The sequence below is a fragment of the Pinus tabuliformis genome, chromosome 4_2, assembly GCF_031772625.1.
Source record: "Pinus tabuliformis cultivar Carrire ecotype Pingquan chromosome 4_2, CPIR1, whole genome shotgun sequence".
In the NCBI taxonomy this organism is placed as follows: domain Eukaryota; kingdom Viridiplantae; phylum Streptophyta; class Pinopsida; order Pinales; family Pinaceae; genus Pinus; species Pinus tabuliformis.
Window position 1 is genome coordinate 975,204,837 of NC_142304.1, and position 19,889 is coordinate 975,224,725.

A 19,889-nucleotide genomic window follows, 5' to 3' on the forward strand; every position below is an offset into this window, starting at 1 on the left:
CAGAGCGTCAAGGCCGAGGAACCTATACGCTAAGAGGAGGGTGTGACTCAACTGAAATAGTCGTAGGTTTCAGGAGAATAAATGTGACGATTCACCGTCTCTATATTAGGTGTATAGCTGCGATGACGTCGCAGATAAGTGGTGTACATCTGTGATGATTTCTCAGATAAGTGGTGTACATCTGCGACGATCGTGTAAACAAAAAAAAGGCTCCGTGGAGGCCAAGAGAAGGCTGCAGAGGCTGACAACAGAAGGTTGTCTAGAGGATGTGAAGGAAGCCACAATGATCTGCGGGTGTGCTGTGAGATCAAACAACCTTGAACATCAGTGATTTGTCTTTGTCACAGATCTGGGGTAAATCTAGCATCTTCTTTTACCTGTCGAATTTTTTTTATTTTTTAATTTTTTTAATTTTTTTTAATTTTTAATTTTTTAATTTTATTTAATTTTATTTAATTTTATTTTTTTTCTCTGTCTAAATCGCCAAGATGAATAATAATATGTTTGAAGCATGCTTGTATGAGCATAACAAGCTTGATGGTTCCAATTATGCAAATTGGAAATTCAAGATGCAGACTTTGTTAGAAGTGCAGAGTGCTTGGACAATTGTAAATGGGGATGAGTCGAAGCCAGCTGCTGGATCAACTTCGATCCCAGATTGGGAGAAGCGAGAAGATACAGCAAAAATGATGTTGAAGATGTTAGTGAAATACTGCATCATACCACACATCAGAGAGTTTAAGACAACTAACGAGATCTGGGGAATTCTGAAGGATCTGTATGAGATCAGGAATACAGTTCGTCTTTTGTTTCTGAAGAGCAAGATCTTATCCCTGAAGATGGAGGAGAATGAAATAGTTTTTGCCTTCATAGAAAGGATCAAAGATCTGAAGAACAAATTGGCAGACATTGGCCATACAATTGATGATACAGATCTTGTAACAATTACCATGAATGGTGTGATCAATGACTACCAAATGTTCATCACCGGGATAGAGAGAAAATCCCGAAGTTTGAAGAGCTAATAGAAATACTGATGCAAGAAGAAGAAAGAAGATCGACTCTGAAGCCCCAGAGTGTTGATCCTACATTTATGGCAAAGAAGAACTTCTTCAAAGGGAAAGGAAATCTGCAACAGCAAAATGGAGGACATTCACAGAAAAGACCAAATCAGACCCAAGGTATGCATCCGAATAGAAACAACTCTGAAATTAAATGATTTTATTGCAGAAAACTTGGTCATATTTCCAGGGAGTGCAAGAAGAAGAAATATCATGAAGAACAACAGAAGCAGAAATGACATGCAGGTCATCTCACGAATGAAAATCATGTGCAGAATTTTAGATTGTTGATGGTAGATTTTGATGAGAATGTTGATGTAGACATCTGGTATGTAGATTTGGGAGCATCAACAGTTCGAAGATTTTAAAGAAATCAACAAAGGAGCACAGATTTACCTAGGTGATGATAGAAGTCATTAGATCAAATGGTGTGGGAAAATTTCTGTCACTCTACCTAATGGTAATGTAAAACAAATTCATAATGTCATATATGTGCCTGGTGTAACAAAGAGCTTGATTTTTGTATCCATGATCACATATCAAGATTTTAAAGTTGATTTTTTAAAATCTAATTGTTATATTAAAGATCTTCTTGATGGCATGAAGACAATTGCTACAGGAATCCAAACAGGAGGTCTGCACAAGTTGGATGTAATACCTGCACCAGTTCAAGCCTTGACATCTGTGAGTTTGACTACAAAAGAGATATGGTATCAGAGATTTGGTCATATCAATTACAATGATTTGTTGTTACTACAGAAGAAGGAAATGGTAAGAGGTCTTCCTTTGCTAAAGTAAGTAATGATTGTGATGCATGTACATTAGGAAAAATGCATAAAGAAGAATTCCCTATTCGAGTAGAAAAGAAACAACGGGATATACTTGAATTAGTGCATACAAACCTATGTGGACCCATGCAAACAAAATCATTAGGAGGTGCACTATATTTTTTTACTCTTTATTGATGACTGCACAAAGTTTTCTTGGGTGTATTTCTTGAGTAAGAAGAGTCACACATTTGAATACTTTAAGTAGTTCAGGAATATTATTGAAAGGCAAACAGGGAAACAGATAAAACTTCTCTGGTCCGATCAAGGGGGAGAATACAGGAAAGATGAGCTTATTAGGTATTATAAAGACCATGGAATGCTGTAGTAGTTCACAGTACCCCATACTCCATAGCAAAATGGAGTAACTGAAAGAAAGAACAGAACACTGGTGGAATGTGCTAGGAGCATGTTGAAAGGTAAGAATCTTTCGAATGGTTTTTGGGTTGAAGCATTGAATACTGCAGTTTATTTGAAAAATAGGAGTCCTACAAAGAGTCTTGAGTTTAAAACTCCTTATGAAGCATTATATGAATTTAAGCCTGCATTAAAACACTTAATAGTTTGGATCTAAAGCATTTGCCCATATTCTAAAGGAAGACAGAAGAAAACTAGATTCAAAAGCCATCAGATGTACCTTTATAGGGTATTGTTCACAACATAAAGCTTATAGATTATTTAATCCCTCTACTCACAAAATTTTTGTTAGTAGAGATGTCAAATTCCATGAATAGGATCATGAAGAATCTGATGAGCACAATGAGGAAAGGGATATTCCATACTTGGTGGAAGAAGAAGCAGAAAACAATCAGGATCAGCAGTAGACAAAGGCAAAAGATGAACAACAGCAGTAGTAGCAGATACAACAATAGCAGCAACAGTGGAAAGAAAAAAAGAATGATGATTAGACAAGGTTTGAGGCTACCCCACCTCTCAGGAGATCAAGTAGGAAAGCTCAATTGCTTGCAAGATATAGGGAAAATGCTTTTATAACTAGTATGATGAATGTGGTTGAACCTTCTAGTTATAAAGAAGCAAATGAATGTAGAGAATGGAAAACAATCATGGAACAAGAATATGAATCAATAATCAGGAACAACACTTGGGAACTAGTTGAACTTCCTAAAGGAAAACAAACCATAGGTTGTAAATGGTTATATAAATCAAAGATTAATACAGATGGAACCATAGAAAAATTAAAAGCTAGATTGGTAGAAAAGGGGTATTCAAAAAAAGAAGGTATAGACTATGAATAAACCTTTGCCCTTGTAGCTAAACTAAACACTATCAGAATGTTAATTTCTTTAGCTACTAAGAAACATTGGATGATACACCAATTAGATGTAAAGTTTGCATTTTTAAATGGAGAACTAAAAGAGGAGGTTTATTTAGAGCAACTTGAAGGGTTTGTCCAGAAAGGGAAAGAACATTTAGTCTGTAGATTGAAGAAAGCACTTTATGGACTAAAGCAAGCACCCAGGTCTTGGTATGAAAAGATTGACTCATTTTTTCTGCAAGCTGGCTACAACAGAAGCAAAAATGACCCTAATCTTTACACCATGCAAGATGAACAAGAGAACATAGTGATGATTTCTCTGTATGTAGATGATTTGATCATTACAAGTGATGCTACATATCTGATCAAAGAAATCAAGCAACAGATGTCACAGGTATTCGAAATGAAACACCTTGGAGAATTAAGATATTGTTTGGGTCTTGAGATCTGGAGAGATTTAGGACAAACATTTATGTCCCAAGGAAAGTATGTCAAAGGCCTATTAGAGAGATTTAGGATGGATCAGTGTAAGCCTGCAACAATACCATTACAACAAAATATCAAACTACAGAGTGAAGATGGCTCAAAGGAGGTAAATGTGACACTTTACAGACATCTTGTTGGGAGTCTAATCTACCTAACCACCATTAGACCAGATTTGGCTTATGCAGTCAGTGTGCTAAGCCAATATATGTCCAAGCCACTTGAAAGCCATTGGAATGCAGCGAAAAGTGTTTTGAGGTATCTACAAGGTACTATAGATTACAGTATTATTTACAGTGACTCTTATGATGTTAGATTGACAGGATTTGCTGATTCAAATTGGCATGGAAATGTAGATGATCGCAGATCCATAACAGGTTATGCATTGAGCGTTGGATCCAGGGTGATCACATGGAGCAGCAAGAAGTAGAACACAATCTCCTTGTCCTTAGCGGAAGCAGAGTATCAAGCCATGTGTGCAGCAACGTGTAAGGCAGTTTGGTTGCAGAGACTTCTCCAGGATGTCAGGGAAGAACAGATAGACAACACAACAATCAAATGCGACAATTAGAGTTCAATCAAACTTGCTAATAATCCGGTGTTCCACAAAAACACTAAACATATTGATACACAATTCCACTTCGTGAGGGAGAGAGTGCAATCCAAAGAAATCCATTTGGTATATTGTAATACATGTGATAATGTTGTAGACATTTTCACTAAGCCTCTTGGTAGGATTAAGTTTGAAATGTTTAGGGAGATGTTAGGCATATTTGTGAACCCCTTCTCCATTAAGGGGGGGTGTTGAAGATAATGGAGAATATCCTAGAATAGTGTGAGTTGGTTCATGTGATCTTAGGATAGGAATTAGTTTCTATTTCTTAGGTTATTGTTCTAACTTCCCTAAAACCATGATTACTAGATAATGTGTGTCGTACATGGACAATGTAAAGTATTCTGCAGAGCCAGAATCTCCTAGTTCAAACTCTCCTTCGTAGAGCTGACTAGTGGGTTTTATTTCTTTTAATATAGCATTGCCATTTTATCACCAGCCACTGCTTTGCAGTTTATTAATGCTTATATTTTCTAGTCCTCCAACTTTGTTCATGATGGCGAGGATGGAGGATTAGTTGCTTACAATGGCGACTAGCACACATGGGATTTTCGTGATACGGTGGCATTGCAGGCCAATAAGGAATTCACAGCTCTTAAATAATAACAAAATAGTAAATTGTGCGACTCTTGTAGATTGGTGTTGCATTTCTCAGATACACAAAGGCCTAATAAACCTTGGCTCTTTCTCGACTCAGCTCCAATACTAATTTGTTGGAAAGGCAGAGAAGACAAAACAAAAATTCACACATAAAACACACGATCTGCAGCTCTTCTATTGATCACACAAAACATGTTACTTACAATGAACCCGGTGAAGGGTATTTATCCTTTTTCAACTAGCGACTTGCCTAAAATACTTTGACATGCATCCACACACTAAAAGTCGTCTATCACTTAACTTGACTTGACTCAACACTCAAACACTCAGTTAACTGACACTCTAAATATGGGTTGCACTTAACACTGCATCCATCACTTGACTTGACTCAACGCTTAGTTAACTGACTCTCTAATTTTAGCCAACTCATCGTGCAGGAGTAATTACAATTTCTAACAAAAAATATATTGTGTCATATGGAAAACTATCTAAACATACATCGCATATTCATTTTTATTTTTTATTATAGCCGATATTGATTTTTCATTTAGAAAAATATTTTATTTTTATTTTAAGAAGACAATTGTCAACTCCACAATGAGCACAGACATACTTACACATCACCATCACACTCGGTTGTAGAATGAACTATCAACTAAATGCTGAAAAAGACTAGTTGTCATCTATAGTTCAATCGACAAAAAAATACCTAGATTGAAAGTGGTGAATCCCTTGCCATCCTCAAACACGTTTTTGGATTCCTGTGCTTAACTTTCTCTTTGTTTGCCTCTATAAGGAAGGTAAAGCATAACATGAAGGCAATGCCATTCTTTGTGTCGTATGTGTGGAGCTCTCTTAGAGCTAAAGGCAGAGACACCTCTAGTAGATGAAGGCAAAAACCCTATTGATCATGTGTGGAGCTCTCTTAGACCTAAAGGCAGAGACACCTCTAGCAGATGAAGGCAAAAACCCTATTGATCCCGAAGTTTCAAAGCCAGTTGTTTGTGCTTTTCCTAAAGATGAGCATCGTGATAAACACATAGTCGACTTGCAGCCACCAAATCCTATAACTCTGTGATGAATTGCATTATACTCTTTGAAATGCAGTGAATTGTTTATTTGGAATGCATTAAACTTAATGACCGCAACTTAAACTCCATCAAGTCCACGTGTCCATTACGGTGATAGAACTGTTAGACTTGTGTGGTCAAGCCGTGTGAAGAGCTTAGCTTGTGTGGAGCTTTCTGTTTAGGTAGAAAGCTCAGCACAAGTGAAATTAATTGGTAAATTTTTGTGATTTAATAATTAAGATAACAAAAGAAAAATATATTGGGTAGTGTATCAAACATCATAATAATAATTGTAAATTTGTTCAGCCTGCAACTATTTCAGTTCTTGCACTATTGGCCAAAACAATAGCATCAAAGCACTCACTGATGGAATGATCAAAGTGCATCAAACATAATAATAATAATTGCAAATTTGTTCAGCTTCTTTCTTCAGCTTCCCTAAAGGCCTTGCAACTATTCCAGTTCTGACACCATTGGGCAAAGCAATAGAATAATAGTGTCAGTGTCAAAGAACTCACTGATAGAATGACCATTCACAAAATTATTATTTTTTTAATTTTAAAATTGAACGACCATTCACACATCTTTCTTTTTTTTTTATTATAAATTTTAAAATGAAATGACCATTCAGAAAATTAGTTTTTTTTTTTTTTTAATTTTAAAATGAATTGTCAAGACTCACAAATTGAGAAAATAAAAGGTAGTCTACTAGGGAAATTATGTCCCATCAAAGCTACTTTAGCCAATAATAAATTAGAATTTTTTTTTTTTTATTTTCTTTTCTTCAGAAAATTAGAAATATTATTTTTTACTTTACTTGAAAGTAGAAATATTAAGCATTTCCTTAAAACTTTGGTTAACCCGAAAATTGAAAATAGAAATATTAAGCATTTTCCTAAAACTTTGGTTAACCCAAACATAGAAATATTAAGCCTTTTTTTGAAAATATGGTTAAAATTACAAACCACATCAATATAATGCAAAGTCAACTCATTTTGAGAGCAAAGCCAATGCTATATCCCTAAAACTTTGGTTAACCCAAAAATAAAAATATTAAGAATTTTTTTGAAAAATAGAAATGAGAGCAAAGCCAATGCTATATCCCTAAAACTTTGGTTAACCCAAAAATAAAAATATTAAGCATTTTTTTGAAAAAAAGAAATATTAAGTATTTTTTTGAAAATGTGGTTAAATTACAAACCACATCAATATAATGCAGAGTCAACTCATTCTAAGGGCAAAGCCAATATTATAGTCCTCCCATAGTAATTGGAAAAATCATCAATGAATGTTCTAAAAATTGAATAATTAATATAATCATATAAATAATTTTAATTGTTCTAAAAATTGAATAATTTTTTTTTTTGTAAGGCTGGGGTGGGACTCTCCGATTTACATGTCCATTATGTACCCCTCTACGGGGGCAGGGTAGCCCAAGATTTGAACCCAAGACTTCCAGTTCCGTGAGACTTCATTTCCACGGCCCTTGCCGCTTGAGCTACCCCATGTGGACTGAATAATTAATATAATCATATAAATAATTTTAATTGTGGTTGATATGGGTTTATTCATATTATTTATCTCTTCAAATTAATGTTTCTCATTTCATTTATTATTTAAGACTTTGTATAATAAATATATAATGTATTAATGGGTGTGGAGTATGTCTTAAAATTGCTTCTATTTGGCTAAGAATTTGTCTTCTTGAGATGGGTTGAGATGGATTAACTACCAAGGTCAATATAAGTAGTGAAAGTTTTTCTCTTAGTTTTCCTTGAATAATGGTAATGAGTCTGTGATGAGTCGAGGAGTCTTCACAACTGATTTGATCACGAAAGAATTATAATAAATTTTCCTGCCGTATAAAAAATTATACAATTATATTAAATAAATGTTAAAAAAATAAAAATGAATAATAAATGTTAAAAAAAAATAAAAATGAATTTAAAAATACGAAATAGTTAATATTTGAAATTTAATTTGTGCATGTGAAGACAAAGACAATAAAAATATACCAAAAAATATTTTTTTAGTTATCATTATAATATAAAGACGTGCATCAAAAGAAAATTAATTTCATTATTTAATGAAAACGCGTATTGACCTAACTAAAAAAACTATAAAGATAATGGAATCACACAACACTCACAAAACATTGGAAAATGCAAGGTAGATTGTCAAGGCATCCTATTGGTTCACAATATTTTTCTGTTATCGCACCATTAAATTTAACTTTGATCGATTTATCCATGAACATAGTTTAGTTTATTTATAGAAACATGCACAAGTTTACATCTTGTGACTAGTCATAGAAGTTAAATTCAAACTGAATACCTATAACCAAATAATCAATTACATTCCAGGTGCATCCTGATATCTAACCATCTGATCCAAACGCCCATCCATTATCAACCCGTTTTGCGATGGCCCCTTCACCAGCTGCACCCAAAGCAACCAGCAATGGATAAAACCTCTGGCTAAATGGATGGATTTTTCGTGCATGACCGGGGCTTCTCCTTTCAAACTGAATAATGTTTTCAAATCTGCATACCAAGATATTCCAATAACCCAATAAGAACTCTATTCTGATTAATCAATTTCCAATATAGTAGTGCATGAATTATAGATATTCCAATAACCCAATAAGAACTCTATTCTGATTAATCAATTTCCAATATAGTAATGCATGAATTATTTTCCTTTACAGTCAAGAAATACCTGTTAGCAGTCAGGCAACAATTGAGCCAGTTATCAAAGGCCATAACGAATTTATCTGCAGAACCGTTGGTAGCTGAATTGCTGGGACCATTATTTTTTACAGCAGCAATGCCGGAAGCCAGAATGAGAACACCCTCCTGCTTTAATGGTGACAGCACCCGTCCTAGATTATAATGATAGACTCCATCTCTCTTTGATTGGACTGTTAATTGGCACACGGGTGTATCCCTGTAAATATTTGCAGGCACTTGTACTCCAGATGCAGCTTTTATTCCAGCTTTCAGTAACAATTCTTTCGCTCTTCTGACTAAATCAAGACCTGACTGCATGGCAAATTTTTCCTGCAAGGACAGTTTATATCAGTTGAAAGATTTCGATCAATTTAGAAACATTTCCCACACAAATAAGAAAATGTTAACCACCACGCAGACCAATTATTGGCTTATTGCTTTACATCTCAATAGTTAAATAAAAATAAAACAAGATTATTGGCTTATTGCTTTTACATCACAATAGTTAAATCGAGATAAAACAATAGTTAAATCGAAATAAAGCAAGATTTAATAGACAAGATGAAAATAAACTGAGATTTAATGAACAAATTGTATAAGCAGTAAGCTAATTACTACCTAGTATGGTATTAAATATTTCCACACAAGGTAGAAAATTAATTCATCAATAAGTTATATTATAAAATTATGAACAAAAAGTTAGAACGGGATCATTGAGCAGTGGCCAGATAAAATAAATATAAATTAATAAGTAGCAAGAAGATTATGAAATAGTAAAAAGATAAAAATAAATCAACTGAATAAGTTATATTATAAAATTATCTCCAAGAAGATAGAACTGGATCATTGAGCAGTGGCCAGATAAAATAAATATAAATTAATAAGTAGCAAAAAGATTATTAAATAGTAAAAAGATAAAAATAAATCAACTGAATAAATTAAGAAAGAATTATATATATAAAAGAATCAAACTAATTATGAGGTGTGAAGATTAATAACAAAATGAAAGGGGAAACGGGAGGGTACAGAATAATGGAAGGAGGGGTCATAAGGAAATATATTGTACAGTGTGCGCTAAAGAAAAGGATAAAAATGGGGATGAAAGAAATTAATGAGTAAGCAGGAAATAGTTCTACTAATGAAATTATCTAGCAATGAGTATCTAGAGATGATACTAATCTAGGAAACTTAACTTTAATCTAGGATGAGTTGAATCAAACTAATTATGAGGTGTGAAGATTAATAACAAAATGAAAGGGGAAACGGGAGGGGACAGAATAATGGAATGACTTTAATCTAGGAAACTTATAAATTAATAAGTAGCAAAAAGATTATTAAATAGTAAAAAGATAAAAATAAATCAACTGAATAAATTAAGAAAGAATTATATATATAAAAGAATCAAACTAATTATGAGGTGTGAAGATTAATAACAAAATGAAAGGGGAAACGGGAGGGTACAGAATAATGGAAGGAGGGGTCATAAGGAAATATATTGTACAGTGTGCGCTAAAGAAAAGGATAAAAATGGGGATGAAAGAAATTAATGAGTAAGCAGGAAATAGTTCTACTAATGAAATTATCTAGCAATGAGTATCTAGAGATGATACTAATCTAGGAAACTTAACTTTAATCTAGGATGAGTTGAATCAAACTAATTATGAGGTGTGAAGATTAATAACAAAATGAAAGGGGAAACGGGAGGGGACAGAATAATGGAATGACTTTAATCTAGGAAACTTATAAATTAATAAGTAGCAAAAAGATTATTAAATAGTAAAAAGATAAAAATAAATCAACTGAATAAATTAAGAAAGAATTATATATATAAAAGAATCAAACTAATTATGAGGTGTGAAGATTAATAACAAAATGAAAGGGGAAACGGGAGGGTACAGAATAATGGAAGGAGGGGTCATAAGGAAATATATTGTACAGTGAAGATTAATAACAAAATGAAAGGGGAAACGGGAGGGTACAGAATAATGGAAGGAGGGGTCATAAGGAAATATATTGTACAGTGTGCGCTAAAGAAAAGGATAAAAATGGGGATGAAAGAAATTAATGAGTAAGCAGGAAATAGTTCTACTAATGAAATTATCTAGCAATGAGTATCTAGAGATGATACTAATCTAGGAAACTTAACTTTAATCTAGGATGAGTTGAATCAAACTAATTATGAGGTGTGAAGATTAATAACAAAATGAAAGGGGAAACGGGAGGGGACAGAATAATGGAATGACTTTAATCTAGGAAACTTATAAATTAATAAGTAGCAAAAAGATTATTAAATAGTAAAAAGATAAAAATAAATCAACTGAATAAATTAAGAAAGAATTATATATATAAAAGAATCAAACTAATTATGAGGTGTGAAGATTAATAACAAAATGAAAGGGGAAACGGGAGGGTACAGAATAATGGAAGGAGGGGTCATAAGGAAATATATTGTACAGTGTGCGCTAAAGAAAAGGATAAAAATGGGGATGAAAGAAATTAATGAGTAAGCAGGAAATAGTTCTACTAATGAAATTATCTAGCAATGAGTATCTAGAGATGATACTAATCTAGGAAACTTAACTTTAATCTAGGATGAGTTGAATCAAACTAATTATGAGGTGTGAAGATTAATAACAAAATGAAAGGGGAAACGGGAGGGGACAGAATAATGGAATGACTTTAATCTAGGAAACTTATAAATTAATAAGTAGCAAAAAGATTATTAAATAGTAAAAAGATAAAAATAAATCAACTGAATAAATTAAGAAAGAATTATATATATAAAAGAATCAAACTAATTATGAGGTGTGAAGATTAATAACAAAATGAAAGGGGAAACGGGAGGGTACAGAATAATGGAAGGAGGGGTCATAAGGAAATATATTGTACAGTGTGCGCTAAAGAAAAGGATAAAAATGGGGATGAAAGAAATTAATGAGTAAGCAGGAAATAGTTCTACTAATGAAATTATCTAGCAATGAGTATCTAGAGATGATACTAATCTAGGAAACTTAACTTTAATCTAGGATGAGTTGAATCAAACTAATTATGAGGTGTGAAGATTAATAACAAAATGAAAGGGGAAACGGGAGGGGACAGAATAATGGAATGACTTTAATCTAGGAAACTTATAAATTAATAAGTAGCAAAAAGATTATTAAATAGTAAAAAGATAAAAATAAATCAACTGAATAAATTAAGAAAGAATTATATATATAAAAGAATCAAACTAATTATGAGGTGTGAAGATTAATAACAAAATGAAAGGGGAAACGGGAGGGTACAGAATAATGGAAGGAGGGGTCATAAGGAAATATATTGTACAGTGTGCGCTAAAGAAAAGGATAAAAATGGGGATGAAAGAAATTAATGAGTAAGCAGGAAATAGTTCTACTAATGAAATTATCTAGCAATGAGTATCTAGAGATGATACTAATCTAGGAAACTTAACTTTAATCTAGGATGAGTTGAATCAAACTAATTATGAGGTGTGAAGATTAATAACAAAATGAAAGGGGAAACGGGAGGGGACAGAATAATGGAATGACTTTAATCTAGGAAACTTAACTTTAATCTAGGACAGAATAATGGAATGACTTTAATCTAGGAAACTTAACTTTAATCTAGGATGAGTTGAATCAAACTAATTATGAGTTGTGAAGATTAATAACAAAATGAAAGGGGAAACTGGAGGGGACAGAATAATGGAAGGAGGGGTCATAAGGAAATATATTGTACAAGTGTGTGCTAAAGAAAAGGATAAAAATGGGGATGAAAGAAATTAATAAGCAGGAAATAGTTCTACTAATGAAATTATCTAGGGATGAGTATCTAGGGATGACTTTAATCTAGGAAACTTAACTTTAATCTAGGATGAGTTTCCTAAATGGTTCAAACATTAAAAATTATAAAATGAGATAGAAGTTAAAAATTATAAAATGAGGCAGAACATTAAAAATTATAAAATGAGACAGAAGTTAAAAATTATAAAATGAGGCAGAAGTTAGAATTTTAGATTGATGAAAACAAACCGAAATTTTATAAAATAAGGTAGAAGTTAGAATTTTAGATTGATCAAAACAAACCGGAATTTTAGATTGACCAAAATAAACAAGGTATTTGGAACTGAAGAGTGAAGGGTGTCTAGAGAGAGCACAGACTTTGATCCCATCTCTCTAGACTTTGAGACTTTGACACACTTACACCCCATGATGATTGGTATCCGCTATAGTTTTTTTCATTTATTTACCTACTACCATTATGAAATTACAATACTATTATAAAAGTTTAAATAAAAATTATTAAATAAACATCATGTAAATGAGAAAAAAATGAGGTCCATAAGTATATACCAGTACATTTGATTATGCTAATTTTTAGCTTGACAAAAAGTGTTTCTCACCATCCAAACATAAATTCACATAAATTCGAATTCTGACTACGATCGTGATCTTGCCCTTTTGCAGAGCTACTGCAAAACACGCAAACAAACAACAACGCAGAGATCGCTGCAGAGAAGACGAACGATAACACTGTCTTGCATATCATTTTCAAGCTAGCAGAATGTTGCTCACGTTTCATTTTTTAACTGAGACAAAATACCACTCGCAAATTTCCATAGAGATATCATTGGGAAATCTAAATATGCATGGGATAGGATTGGATTGTCTTGGGATATTATTAGCAGCATATGCATGTTCTGACTGCTGCCCAATGACCGTTGCCGAATCAAGGGTGATCCTTATTGAAAGGATTGTAACCTTAACCATACTAACATTAAATCCATGAAAATCAACATAGGTAATATACATAGATTAACGTATAGCAAGGATGTTTTAGCAGCTCAAACTATGTTACATTATGGAGAAACATGATAGTAAACATACACATAAAATCACTGCTTTAGAGTTTGAAAGAAAAGTTTGATTAACAATAAGAAATGTTTTAGGGTTGGCTTTTCATGCATATGAACTAATGATTAAAATGTATTTTCAACTATCAACATTCATACTATTCAAATTTATAAAATTAAAAGAGAGAGATCATATTCATTCTGAGGTCATGGTTCTTCCTAACCAAGATGATATACATCATGCGGATGTCAAAATCTGCATTGTTCATTGCAGTTAGTTATATGCACAATACAAATATCAAAATGTGCATCGTTCAGTGTAATTAGTTTTATGCAAACATTTGCTTCAACATTGTTGGTTATTTCCTATCCTCGCATCCTATAGCTATCCCAATCCTATCAGCTTGAACTAATATTTGGATGATAACATTTCATATCAGCCTCTCGGAGTGGGTAAAGGAGGTTAAAATTCAATGTTATTTTATTCCTATCCTCGCATCCTATAGCTATCCCAATCCTATCAGCTTGAACTAATATTTGGATGATAAAATTTCATATCAGCCTCTTGGAGTGGATAAAGGAGGTTGAATTGGATAAAGGAGGTTAAAATTCAATGTTATTTTATTCCTATCCTCGCATCCTATAGCTATCCCAATCCTATCAGCTTGAACTAATATTTGGATGATAAAATTTCATATCAGCCACTTGGAGTGGATAAAGGAGGTTAAAATTTCATAGCATCCTTTTGGAGTGGATAAAGAAAGACACCAGGCACCCCAATCCTATCAGCTTGAACTAATATTAGGATGTTCAAATTTCATGTCAGCCTCTTGCAGAGTGAATAGAGAAAGGCACTAGGCACCCCAATCACATCAGCTTTAACCCCAATCACATCAGCTTTAACTAATATTAGGATGTTCAAATTTAATGTCAGTCTCTTGGAGTGAATAACGGAAGGCACCAGGCACCCCAATCCCATCAGCTTGAACTAATATTAGTTTGTCCAAATTTCATGTCTGCCTCTGGGAGTGAATAAAGAAAGGCACCCTTTTGACCACCCTAAGTAATTGACCTACCGTTTTCTAACATCTTTTATGCTTTTGCCTTTAGTACTTCCAAATGCAGCTTATCCATGTGTTATGGATTTGTTTCAGTATTTCCAAAGGAAATTCATCTTTACCATCATCCTTAAAACTGACTTAATCTCATTGTAACAAGTTAGTTTCTTTGATGTCATTCTGAGTAAATATAATTTTGAGAATTCTGCGAGTTAGGTGAGTTAGGATAGATGAAGCAATACTCCCCTATTTTGCTCATTTTTCAATCGGTTAAAATATAAATCAACTAGTCACCTAGAGCTAGCATGGTTTAAAATTTAATTATATCTATAAACTTGGTCCTTCTCAGTTTGGCCATTTCTAGCCAGCCAGAACCCTGTGAAAAGGTAACGGATTCAAAATAAGAAATGAGACCAGAAACAGGTTTTTGGTGTAGTTTATTGGTGGTCCAATACCAAGAAATGAGCACCTGAGTTTTTGTTAGATGGGTCTATTCTAATACTAGAGTATTAATGAGAGAGAATTTTATAACACATTTCTGTATATGGAGCTCTTACTTGATCTTTTTCAGCAGCCAAGCCTCGAAAATCCATGCTTGTCACAATATTGCCGCTGCTAACATTGTGGGCAGTTGAAGTCTCTGAAGCTTGGCAATTGGGCAAGATCACTAGCACGGCCTTGGGTCTTCTGGGAGTCATCATGTTTAGCAAATTACCTAATAACTCTTTCGTTGGTGGCCGAGAAATGTAGTACGTGTTCATATCAGAATCCAAATTTCTCCCTTCTTTCTCCCTCACTGCTTGCACTGATTCCTCTGCTGCCAAATTCATTCTGATATCTTTCTCCATCATGATATCTGATTCTTCTACTGCAATCGGTCCAGACTCGCCCATCTCCACCAGCATCCAGTCATCTTGCAGGTCATAATTACAATTTTGCGCCATTATGAAATCCCTCAGTGTTCATATACAAATCAAACTCTGTAAATCTTCTCAGAATTCGCCATTCTTGGCCAAATACAGAGGTGCTTATATAACAAATATAATTATAAAGATGGAGGACTGGATAAAGATATATGAATTTTCAAATCAATGGTGACAGATGGAAACGTGGGTGATAATGCAATGTGCATGGCAAGAGCTATCTTGGGTGGTTGAGTCTAGATAGGAAACTACTAATTCCTATAAGTCAAGAATCCCTGCTGAAGAATTTTCAGGGACACTCTGGTTAAGGGAGTAACACGTATTAGCTTTAGCTTTTTCTGGGATGACACGGCAGTTCTAGAGGCCTCCTCGCAACACGTAGAAAGCGCATATGCGAGAAAAGCTCTTGTATAGCAATCCGAACAAGATTTTTGCTTTGGTGGCAAAACTATAGAGATAACATCTCCATCTTGACTTTTAAAAGGCATCGATATTTGGCAATCAACGTTTCGTACTGCTCCATTCTCCATTTGGCCACCCTCATTTGTTTGCCTCTTCCTAAAGTATTCGATATTTGTTTTCAACCTATACATTAATGATTCATGATTCAAGGTATGATTCATGATTCAAGTTAAAAGAACATGCAATTTATAATAATGTAATTTATAATATATACCATATATATTATTTATTTTATTTAAAAAATCAAATTATTAATAAAATATTAATTAATATTTAAAATAAAATTAATAATTTACTATAATTATTTAAAATAATAAATATATATATATATATATATATAACACTATTATATAACATTCACAATAAAATAACATTAGTTGTAACATTCATAATAAAATAACATTATTGCAAACTAGTTACCATTATTGTTAATGCTTTAATTTGTCCTCCTATATTTACCTAAAATGTCAAAGAGCTCACTAACATGAGTAAATATCGTTTTTGAAAAAGAATATGAAAAATTCTCACAATAAAAGAGTTGAGTATTTCTTAATAATTTGTTTAAGAAGTGTTTTTATTAAAGTTGATAAAAAGATAATGTCATTTTAATACTTATTTAGTATTATTAAAAAATTATATAAATAATTTTAATATTTACTTGATAAATTTTCTCAGAAATATTTAAGTATTTATTTCAAGGATGTCATTTCATTAAAGTATATTAAAAGTTTTATAAAGATTCAAGCAATTTAAGTTAGTGGTTATAAGGGATGTCAGTGGAATTTTAATTTATGGTTCATATAATATATTATGTTATCATTTTAATTATTGTACTAATTAAATATTATGGTTGAAGTTTTTTTTGGTATTGTGTTATAGTTATGATTGGGTGTGATTTATGTTATATGCATGGTATAATATGTTATTACAAAATTTGAAGTATGAAGTGAAATAAAAACATTATACTAAAAAAAAAATAGGGTTAATAATAAGAAATGTTTTTCTTTGGATTTAATAAGCAAAGTATTACTTTGAGCATTACTAGATAGGGTATTAAGAGAGAGAATGGTGGGTGCTACAACTTCATTAGAGGGAGTGATGGCATTGGAGAATGTAAAGGTGAGGAGGGGCTATTTAAGACTCACTAGCATTCATGAATCACCTACCTCCTAGCAACCTCTTTGAATGGTTGGTACTAGAACTATCACAATAGATCATGGAGTGACTTCTCCTTAAAGGCCACTACTCAAAATGATAATGGGTAGGGAAATGCATGAAAATAAGTTTGGCGTATCAAGTTTGAACAAAATGAGAGTGCATTTAGAAGGATTGGTGGTTTATATTCACTTGGAATGATGGTGGGGACGAGGGATTATCTTTCTCATGGTTTATTTTGTATTTATATCCTTGACCTACAACAAACCAATATTGGTTTGAAGGCCCTCGACATAGGGAAAAGTAGTGGGAAGGAAGATTAACAAATAGGTAAACAATCTAGATGTTGGGGATGAGAATAGAGAGGAAAATGACCCTCTTCTTGTAAGAAGAAGGAAAGGGGCATGAAATGATTATTTCTTCATAACAAATAATATTTAGAAGTTGTGAGAATAAAAGTTGAAACCATAGAAGATAGAGTATGAAAATGCGGAAACCCCCAATTATTGATGTAGATGAAAAAATTAGGACACTTATTCTATACATTGGATTATCTAGAAGTCAAGAATAAAAATATTATACTGAAATTGCATATTTGTATTGGCATACCAAGGGTTTACTGATGTGTGAAATTGGAGAAAAGGACCTCAATACAATGTTGTTCTTCATAGGTTGGAAAAACTAGAATCCAAGCATGATTTACTAATTCATGATATTTGGGGCATTGATGTACAAAATGATGAAGCAATGAATAAGTAGTAGAAACAAAAGTGAATGTAGAGGTAGAGGAATCAAAGAGATATAGAACAGTCGGTGAAGGAGCGTGTTGTTAAGGCGCTCCGTATGCAAAGGTCACTGGTTCTAGTCTGGCCGATACCAAAAAATCCAACATGGTTTCCGCTGGTGCAGCTCAGGCCGGGTGCGATCTCCGGGTGAATTTGACGGCTTAGATGCCCCTGAGTCGTGGCCTCTCAGCCACAGGGTAAGAGTGATTTTCAGGATTCACCCACTTATCAACAAAAAAAAGAATGTAGAGGTAGAGGAACCATCAATAATAAGTAAAGCTAATGCAATGATATTAGAGGAAGAAAATGAGGAAAAAGAAGTGACAAGCACTCCAATAACTCCAATCAATGTGGATTTAGATCCCAAAAAGTGATTCTTAAATATAAGATATTCTTATGCACATATTTTCTTTTACGTTTGATTAATACCTTAACATAATCTTAATAATCTCTTCTTAAAATAAAATTTAAAAACTTAAAATTTATTTAAAGTATATCTTAAAACTTTTATAATTACTTAAAATAATAAATAAACCTTCTATATATTTTTTAAAACTTAATAATAAACTTACAATCAGACACTTTCAATACTATTAACTAACTAATTAACTAAATCATCATTGCTTTATCAAATATTAATAATTTTATTATAACATTCTCATATATATTTTACGTTTACTTATAATGTAAAAAAAGCTCATCCATGTGATAATCAAACTTAAAAGTACCATAATCATCACACTTAGTGAAACAAGGGATGAAACAAGGGATTTAGGTTATGCTCATGATTTAAGTCTTCATGTGAATCTTATTATGTTCACATATTTTATCGATTGTTTTTTATAAAAATATTTTAAAACCAAATAAATAGAATTTTGTTTCGTTTTTAATTAAATTAACAAATATGGTTTAATTATAAAAAATGTTATTAAATGTAATTTTATTTTGAGATGGGAGGCTTTTGTGAGGAGAGAAATTTTGATTTTACATTTTTGAATGTTCACATAAATTTTTTATTTTTCATTTTTGGAATATTCACATTGAAATTTGTTTTTTCTATATTTCAACCCATTAAATATAATTTTAATAAAATTTAATTGTTAATATTTTTTAAATAAATTTGTTTTCTAAAAATAAATTATTTATAATGGTTTATTCACTCAAATTAAATTATTAATCATTTGGGAAATTTTGTTTGTAAATAACTAAAAATGGTTTAACCTAATTTATTCATCTAAATCAAAGTCATTAATTAAAAATGATTCTTAAAGAGTTATTATAATAAGTATTATTTGGTAAGGGTAATATGAAAATAAAGAAGTTGATTGATTTTATTTAAATAATAATAATATTTAAAAATAAATATTACTATTTATTTAATAGATTATTTGGTTTTTAAATATAAGTAAGTGTCATTAATGTTTAATTAAATTAATATAGGTTTTAAATTATTATTTTTAGTGTTTTATTAGCGAAGCCCTAAGAGTGTTCATAGAACTGAATCCATTACTTTTCAATAAAAAAAATATGTTTTAGTAACGAGGACTTAAACTATTGAGCCAACCTCTGGAATATTTTTTGATCATTTTTTTCTAATGTAATTCACTAATTCTACCGATCAGAGATGGTTAACATTTATAACAGAGAGACCCACTCAAAAAAATCACTTCCTATTTAAATAAATTTATGAGAACGCACATTCAATATTCAATATCCACGTAGACATCTACGACAGCACGAGTGCATTTTGTTTTTCTCTTCCATATGCCCACGAGGTACACACAACACGCTTACAAGGCTGGAAAGTCCGCGCTGCCGATCAGATTTCGATATGCTTCCGAGCGAAGAAATGGAGGCGAAAATATCTGATGATCAGAATTGTCATTCTGTACGTAGAAAAAAGAGCCTGCGTAGCTTGATAAAATTCTAACATTTCATCAACGAAGGTTATTTTTTATATTATCCTCTTTATTACTAGGTATCCTCTAGATCACA

General features: G+C 32.3%; 1 protein-coding gene across 1 annotated transcript; it reads right to left on the bottom strand.

Annotated features, from left to right (window-relative positions):
- Window positions 1-8,172: 8,172 nt before the first annotated feature.
- On the bottom strand, window positions 8,173-15,617 carry LOC149172888 (4,5-DOPA dioxygenase extradiol-like). The gene is made up of 3 exons (XM_089424457.1): window positions 15,127-15,617; window positions 8,649-8,989; window positions 8,173-8,473 (listed from the first exon to the last, which is right to left on the bottom strand). The coding sequence occupies exons 1-3, from the start codon at window positions 15,511-15,513 to the stop codon at window positions 8,308-8,310; spliced, it is 894 nt and encodes a 297-aa protein (XP_089280583.1). The 5' UTR covers window positions 15,514-15,617; the 3' UTR covers window positions 8,173-8,307.
- Window positions 15,618-19,889: the final 4,272 nt, after the last annotated feature.

Excerpts from the sequence above, each read along its gene's own strand:
- LOC149172888 (XM_089424457.1), bottom strand. The coding sequence starts at position 15,513 with ATGGCGCAAAATTGTAATTATGACCTGCAAGATGACTGGATGCTGGTG. Across the intron at positions 8,990-15,126 it reads TGGCTGCTGAAAAAGATCAA|GAAAAATTTGCCATGCAGTC; the intron begins GTAAGAGCTCCA and ends CTGTCCTTGCAG. Across the intron at positions 8,474-8,648 it reads TGTTGCCTGACTGCTAACAG|ATTTGAAAACATTATTCAGT; the intron begins GTATTTCTTGAC and ends CTTGGTATGCAG.